The 8,455-nt window shown below is 45.5% G+C and overlaps 2 protein-coding genes across 2 annotated transcripts in view; both read left to right on the top strand.

Annotated features, from left to right (window-relative positions):
• The window catches only part of LOC311143297 (collagen alpha-3(VI) chain-like), a 159,745-nt gene that overhangs the window by 65,481 nt on the left and 85,809 nt on the right, over nt 1-8,455 (top strand). The window lies entirely within an intron of this gene.
• Nucleotides 7-8,395, top strand: LOC311143368 (collagen alpha-3(VI) chain-like; the record flags this gene model as incomplete). Its single annotated transcript, XM_084179209.1, has 12 exons — nt 7-526; nt 639-1,250; nt 1,555-2,154; nt 2,291-2,887; nt 3,000-3,611; nt 3,916-4,515; nt 4,652-5,248; nt 5,361-5,972; nt 6,277-6,876; nt 7,013-7,609; nt 7,722-8,036; nt 8,382-8,395. The coding sequence occupies 12 exons, from the start codon at nt 7-9 to the stop codon at nt 8,393-8,395; spliced, it is 6,276 nt and encodes a 2,091-aa protein (XP_084035335.1).

Below are 8,455 nucleotides of genomic sequence, written 5' to 3'. Positions count from 1 at the left end.
CCAGCAATGCGTGATTTTGTTCAGAGAGTAGTGGGGAAACTCAATGTGGGAGGAGACAAAGACCGCGTTTCTGTTGTCCAGTACGGTAGAGATCAAGAAGTTAATTTCTATCTGAACACATACACCACCAAGGAGGACATTCTTGACACTGTCAGAAGTCTGAGGCACAGAGGAGGTAGACCCCTTAACACTGGGGCAGCCCTCCAATACGTAAGGGACAACGTCTTTACTGCCTCCTCAGGAAGCAGAAGCCAAGAGGGCGTCCCTCAGATGCTGATACTTCTGAGTGGGGGAAGGTCCAGTGATAATGTTGACATACCAGCTTCTGCCCTGAAAAAGAGTGGGGTCTTGATCTTTGGCATTGGAACCAGAAATTCCAGCAGAGAGGTCGAAAGGATTGCCACTGATCCTAGTTTTTCCCAGTCTGTTTCTGAATTCACTGACCTCCCCAGCATCCAGGAGCAGTTTTTCTCCACACTCATAACTGTACAAGTTGAGGCTACACCCATAACCCCAACAGTCATAGGTAAGAACTGATGCGTTATCCAGGACAACTAAAGCAACACACACATATTTCAGTCTCAGGTTCCATGAAGCAATGTTGACATATATTTTTGTTTTGTTTCTGATACTCTTAGTGGACCAAAGCATTGCCAGAAAGGATGTAGTATTCCTGCTGGATGGTTCTGATGGAACTAAGAATGGCTTCCCAGCAATGCGTGACTTTGTTCAAAGAGTGGTAGAGAAACTCACTGTGGAGGAAAACAGAGATCGAGTCTCTGTGGTCCAGTATAGCAGAGAATCAGAGGCCCACTTCTATCTGAACACTCATACAACAAAGGAAGACGTTGTGGAGACCGTAAGAGGCCTGAGGCACAAAGGAGGGAGACCCCTCAACACTGGGGCAGCTCTCCAGTATGTCAGGGACAATGTCTTTACTGCCTCCTCCGGAAGTAGGCGCCTTGAAGGGGTTCCACAGATTCTGATACTGTTGAATGGTGGAAGGTCCTTTGACAATGTAGATACACCAGCGTCTGCTCTCAAGGAGCTTGGTGTCTTGGTGTTTGGAATTGGAACAAGGAGCTCTGATAGCAGAGAATTACAAAAGATATCCTATGACCCCAGCTATGCTCTTTCCGTGTCTGAATTTACTGACCTCCCCAATGTCCAACAGCAGCTTCTTTCTGCTATAAGCACTGTCATTGTACAGGTGACAACCATGACACCAACAGTAATACCAACAATACTAGGTAAGAAAGATATGGTTTTGATCAGTTCCATTTGCTCTCTTACATCAGGATGGAGTATTTGATAGCTTTGACATTTTAAGTAGATGCACCTGAGACCTTTCATGTTGGTTTCAATTCATACCTCTGTAGGAATGTTCTCGATGATAGCACTCAGTCCAATGCACACATTGCCACTTTCTTTGAACAGTTGTTTGAGATTAGGGAAAGGGATGACTTTCATATGACAGAAGCATCTTTGTCCTGTTTTTCCCTTACCAATGCAACATTTAATATGACTCTTTTTCTGAACATTCACATTCACTAGTTGAGAGTCAGGCTCCCAGGAGGGATGTCGTGTTCTTGCTGGATGGATCTGATGGCACTAGGAGTGGATTCCCAGCAATGCGGGACTTTGTTCAAAGAGTGGTGGAGACACTCGGTGTGGATGAGAACAAAGATCGCGTTGCTGTGGTCCAGTACAGTAGAGATCCAGCTGCCCAATTCTATCTGAACACCTACACAACAAAAGGAGAGATTCTCAACACTGTAAGAGGTCTGAGACACAAAGGTGGGAGACCTCTCAACACTGGAGCAGCTCTCCAGTACGTGAGAGACAATGTCTTTACTGCCTCCTCCGGAAGTCGACGCTTTGAAGGTGTTCCACAGTTACTGATTCTGCTGAGTGGTGGAAGGTCCTTTGACAATGTTGACACTCCAGCTTCTGCTCTGAAGGAGCTTGGGGTCTTGATCTTTGGAATTGGAACAAGGAGTTCTGATAGCAGAGAATTGCAGAGGATATCACATGATCCCAGTTACGCTCTGTCTGTCTCTGACTTCACTGACCTTCCAAACATCCAGCAGCAACTTCTGTCCTCGGTGGAGGCAGTTGTTATTGACGTTACTCCAGAATCGCCAACAGTTTTAGGTATGTGTCATCACTGTTAATTAAGAGTCAGGAAGTGTTAGTACCATGTCAGCTGATTCTTAGAAACGACTGTATAATTTGACCACAAGCCCTACATTTGACCAGTCTGATTGACATAATCTATTTCTTTTCTCAGTTGATCATGACACCTCCAGAAAGGATGTGGTATTCCTTGTGGATGGTTCTGATGGCGCAAGGAATGGATTCCCAGCAATGCGTGATTTTGTTCAGAGAGTAGTGGGGAAACTCAATGTGGGAGGAGACAAAGACCGCGTTTCTGTTGTCCAGTACGGTAGAGATCAAGAAGTTCATTTCTATCTGAACACATACACCACCAAGGAGGACATTCTTGACACTGTCAGAAGTCTGAGGCACAGAGGAGGTAGACCCCTTAACACTGGGGCAGCCCTCCAATACGTAAGGGACAACGTCTTTACTGCCTCCTCAGGAAGCAGAAGCCAAGAGGGCGTCCCTCAGATGCTGATACTTCTGAGTGGGGGAAGGTCCAGTGATAATGTTGACATACCAGCTTCTGCCCTGAAAAAGAGTGGGGTCTTGATCTTTGGCATTGGAACCAGAAATTCCAGCAGAGAGGTCGAAAGGATTGCCACTGATCCTAGTTTTTCCCAGTCTGTTTCTGAATTCACTGACCTCCCCAGCATCCAGGAGCAGTTTTTCTCCACACTCATAACTGTACAAGTTGAGGCTACACCCATAACCCCAACAGTCATAGGTAAGAACTGATGCGTTATCCAGGACAACTAAAGCAACACACACATATTTCAGTCTCAGGTTCCATGAAGCAATGTTGACATATATTTTTGTTTTGTTTCTGATACTCTTAGTGGACCAAAGCATTGCCAGAAAGGATGTAGTATTCCTGCTGGATGGTTCTGATGGAACTAAGAATGGCTTCCCAGCAATGCGTGACTTTGTTCAAAGAGTGGTAGAGAAACTCACTGTGGAGGAAAACAGAGATCGAGTCTCTGTGGTCCAATATAGCAGAGAATCAGAGGCCCACTTCTATCTGAACACTCATACAACAAAGGAAGACGTTGTGGAGACCGTAAGAGGCCTGAGGCACAAAGGAGGGAGACCCCTCAACACTGGGGCAGCTCTCCAGTATGTCAGGGACAATGTCTTTACTGCCTCCTCCGGAAGTAGGCGCCTTGAAGGGGTTCCACAGATTCTGATACTGTTGAATGGTGGAAGGTCCTTTGACAATGTAGATACACCAGCGTCTGCTCTCAAGGAGCTTGGTGTCTTGGTGTTTGGAATTGGAACAAGGAGCTCTGATAGCAGAGAATTACAAAAGATATCCTATGACCCCAGCTATGCTCTTTCCGTGTCTGAATTTACTGACCTCCCCAATGTCCAACAGCAGCTTCTTTCTGCTATAAGCACTGTCATTGTACAGGTGACAACCATGACACCAACAGTAATACCAACAATACTAGGTAAGAAAGATATGGTTTTGATCAGTTCCATTTGCTCTCTTACATCAGGATGGAGTATTTGATAGCTTTGACATTTTAAGTAGATGCACCTGAGACCTTTCATGTTGGTTTCAATTCATACCTCTGTAGGAATGTTCTCGATGATAGCACTCAGTCCAATGCACACATTGCCACTTTCTTTGAACAGTTGTTTGAGATTAGGGAAAGGGATGACTTTCATATGACAGAAGCATCTTTGTCCTGTTTTTCCCTTACCAATGCAACATTTAATATGACTCTTTTTCTGAACATTCACATTCACTAGTTGAGAGTCAGGCTCCCAGGAGGGATGTCGTGTTCTTGCTGGATGGATCTGATGGCACTAGGAGTGGATTCCCAGCAATGCGGGACTTTGTTCAAAGAGTGGTGGAGACACTCGGTGTGGATGAGAACAAAGATCGCGTTGCTGTGGTCCAGTACAGTAGAGATCCAGCTGCCCAATTCTATCTGAACACCTACACAACAAAAGGAGAGATTCTCAACACTGTAAGAGGTCTGAGACACAAAGGTGGGAGACCTCTCAACACTGGAGCAGCTCTCCAGTACGTGAGAGACAATGTCTTTACTGCCTCCTCCGGAAGTCGACGCTTTGAAGGTGTTCCACAGTTACTGATTCTGCTGAGTGGTGGAAGGTCCTTTGACAATGTTGACACTCCAGCTTCTGCTCTGAAGGAGCTTGGGGTCTTGATCTTTGGAATTGGAACAAGGAGTTCTGATAGCAGAGAATTGCAGAGGATATCACATGATCCCAGTTACGCTCTGTCTGTCTCTGACTTCACTGACCTTCCAAACATCCAGCAGCAACTTCTGTCCTCGGTGGAGGCAGTTGTTATTGACGTTACTCCAGAATCGCCAACAGTTTTAGGTATGTGTCATCACTGTTAATTAAGAGTCAGGAAGTGTTAGTACCATGTCAGCTGATTCTTAGAAACGACTGTATAATTTGACCACAAGCCCTACATTTGACCAGTCTGATTGACATAATCTATTTCTTTTCTCAGTTGATCATGACACCTCCAGAAAGGATGTGGTATTCCTTGTGGATGGTTCTGATGGCGCAAGGAATGGATTCCCAGCAATGCGTGATTTTGTTCAGAGAGTAGTGGGGAAACTCAATGTGGGAGGAGACAAAGACCGCGTTTCTGTTGTCCAGTACGGTAGAGATCAAGAAGTTCATTTCTATCTGAACACATACACCACCAAGGAGGACATTCTTGACACTGTCAGAAGTCTGAGGCACAGAGGAGGTAGACCCCTTAACACTGGGGCAGCCCTCCAATACGTAAGGGACAACGTCTTTACTGCCTCCTCAGGAAGCAGAAGCCAAGAGGGCGTCCCTCAGATGCTGATACTTCTGAGTGGGGGAAGGTCCAGTGATAATGTTGACATACCAGCTTCTGCCCTGAAAAAGAGTGGGGTCTTGATCTTTGGCATTGGAACCAGAAATTCCAGCAGAGAGGTCGAAAGGATTGCCACTGATCCTAGTTTTTCCCAGTCTGTTTCTGAATTCACTGACCTCCCCAGCATCCAGGAGCAGTTTTTCTCCACACTCATAACTGTACAAGTTGAGGCTACACCCATAACCCCAACAGTCATAGGTAAGAACTGATGCGTTATCCAGGACAACTAAAGCAACACACACATATTTCAGTCTCAGGTTCCATGAAGCAATGTTGACATATATTTTTGTTTTGTTTCTGATACTCTTAGTGGACCAAAGCATTGCCAGAAAGGATGTAGTATTCCTGCTGGATGGTTCTGATGGAACTAAGAATGGCTTCCCAGCAATGCGTGACTTTGTTCAAAGAGTGGTAGAGAAACTCACTGTGGAGGAAAACAGAGATCGAGTCTCTGTGGTCCAGTATAGCAGAGAATCAGAGGCCCACTTCTATCTGAACACTCATACAACAAAGGAAGACGTTGTGGAGACCGTAAGAGGCCTGAGGCACAAAGGAGGGAGACCCCTCAACACTGGGGCAGCTCTCCAGTATGTCAGGGACAATGTCTTTACTGCCTCCTCCGGAAGTAGGCGCCTTGAAGGGGTTCCACAGATTCTGATACTGTTGAATGGTGGAAGGTCCTTTGACAATGTAGATACACCAGCGTCTGCTCTCAAGGAGCTTGGTGTCTTGGTGTTTGGAATTGGAACAAGGAGCTCTGATAGCAGAGAATTACAAAAGATATCCTATGACCCCAGCTATGCTCTTTCCGTGTCTGAATTTACTGACCTCCCCAATGTCCAACAGCAGCTTCTTTCTGCTATAAGCACTGTCATTGTACAGGTGACAACCATGACACCAACAGTAATACCAACAATACTAGGTAAGAAAGATATGGTTTTGATCAGTTCCATTTGCTCTCTTACATCAGGATGGAGTATTTGATAGCTTTGACATTTTAAGTAGATGCACCTGAGACCTTTCATGTTGGTTTCAATTCATACCTCTGTAGGAATGTTCTCGATGATAGCACTCAGTCCAATGCACACATTGCCACTTTCTTTGAACAGTTGTTTGAGATTAGGGAAAGGGATGACTTTCATATGACAGAAGCATCTTTGTCCTGTTTTTCCCTTACCAATGCAACATTTAATATGACTCTTTTTCTGAACATTCACATTCACTAGTTGAGAGTCAGGCTCCCAGGAGGGATGTCGTGTTCTTGCTGGATGGATCTGATGGCACTAGGAGTGGATTCCCAGCAATGCGGGACTTTGTTCAAAGAGTGGTGGAGACACTCGGTGTGGATGAGAACAAAGATCGCGTTGCTGTGGTCCAGTACAGTAGAGATCCAGCTGCCCAATTCTATCTGAACACCTACACAACAAAAGGAGAGATTCTCAACACTGTAAGAGGTCTGAGACACAAAGGTGGGAGACCTCTCAACACTGGAGCAGCTCTCCAGTACGTGAGAGACAATGTCTTTACTGCCTCCTCCGGAAGTCGACGCTTTGAAGGTGTTCCACAGTTACTGATTCTGCTGAGTGGTGGAAGGTCCTTTGACAATGTTGACACTCCAGCTTCTGCTCTGAAGGAGCTTGGGGTCTTGATCTTTGGAATTGGAACAAGGAGTTCTGATAGCAGAGAATTGCAGAGGATATCACATGATCCCAGTTACGCTCTGTCTGTCTCTGACTTCACTGACCTTCCAAACATCCAGCAGCAACTTCTGTCCTCGGTGGAGGCAGTTGTTATTGACGTTACTCCAGAATCGCCAACAGTTTTAGGTATGTGTCATCACTGTTAATTAAGAGTCAGGAAGTGTTAGTACCATGTCAGCTGATTCTTAGAAACGACTGTATAATTTGACCACAAGCCCTACATTTGACCAGTCTGATTGACATAATCTATTTCTTTTCTCAGTTGATCATGACACCTCCAGAAAGGATGTGGTATTCCTTGTGGATGGTTCTGATGGCGCAAGGAATGGATTCCCAGCAATGCGTGATTTTGTTCAGAGAGTAGTGGGGAAACTCAATGTGGGAGGAGACAAAGACCGCGTTTCTGTTGTCCAGTACGGTAGAGATCAAGAAGTTCATTTCTATCTGAACACATACACCACCAAGGAGGACATTCTTGACACTGTCAGAAGTCTGAGGCACAGAGGAGGTAGACCCCTTAACACTGGGGCAGCCCTCCAATACGTAAGGGACAACGTCTTTACTGCCTCCTCAGGAAGCAGAAGCCAAGAGGGCGTCCCTCAGATGCTGATACTTCTGAGTGGGGGAAGGTCCAGTGATAATGTTGACATACCAGCTTCTGCCCTGAAAAAGAGTGGGGTCTTGATCTTTGGCATTGGAACCAGAAATTCCAGCAGAGAGGTCGAAAGGATTGCCACTGATCCTAGTTTTTCCCAGTCTGTTTCTGAATTCACTGACCTCCCCAGCATCCAGGAGCAGTTTTTCTCCACACTCATAACTGTACAAGTTGAGGCTACACCCATAACCCCAACAGTCATAGGTAAGAACTGATGCGTTATCCAGGACAACTAAAGCAACACACACATATTTCAGTCTCAGGTTCCATGAAGCAATGTTGACATATATTTTTGTTTTGTTTCTGATACTCTTAGTGGACCAAAGCATTGCCAGAAAGGATGTAGTATTCCTGCTGGATGGTTCTGATGGAACTAAGAATGGTTTCCCAGCAATGCGTGACTTTGTTCAAAGAGTGGTAGAGAAACTCACTGTGGAGGAAAACAGAGATCGAGTCTCTGTGGTCCAGTATAGCAGAGATCAAGAAGTTCATTTCTATCTGAACACATACACCACCAAGGAGTACATTCTTGACACTGTCAGAAGTCTGAGGCACAGAGGAGGTAGACCCCTCAACACTGGGGCAGCTCTCCAGTATGTCAGGGACAATGTCTTTACTGCCTCCTCCGGAAGTAGGCGCCTTGAAGGGGTTCCACAGATTCTGATACTGTTGAATGGTGGAAGGTCCTTTGACAATGTAGATACACCAGCGTCTGCTCTCAAGGAGCTTGGTGTCTTGGTGTTTGGAATTGGAACAAGGAGCTCTGATAGCAGAGAATTACAAAAGATATCCTATGACCCCAGCTATGCTCTTTCCGTGTCTGAATTTACTGACCTCCCCAATGTCCAACAGCAGCTTCTTTCTGCTATAAGCACTGTCATTGTACAGGTGACAACCATGACACCAACAGTAATACCAACAATACTAGGTAAGAAAGATATGGTTTTGATCAGTTCCATTTGCTCTCTTACATCAGGATGGAGTATTTGATAGCTTTGACATTTTAAGTAGATGCACCTGAGACCTTTCATGTTGGTTTCAATTCATACC

Source organism: Coregonus lavaretus (assembly GCF_964263955.1).
Source record: "Coregonus lavaretus genome assembly, chromosome: 16".
Taxonomy (NCBI): domain Eukaryota; kingdom Metazoa; phylum Chordata; class Actinopteri; order Salmoniformes; family Salmonidae; genus Coregonus; species Coregonus lavaretus.
Note: the sequence above shows the minus strand (reverse complement) of the source record. Positions and strands in the feature narration are given on the sequence as shown.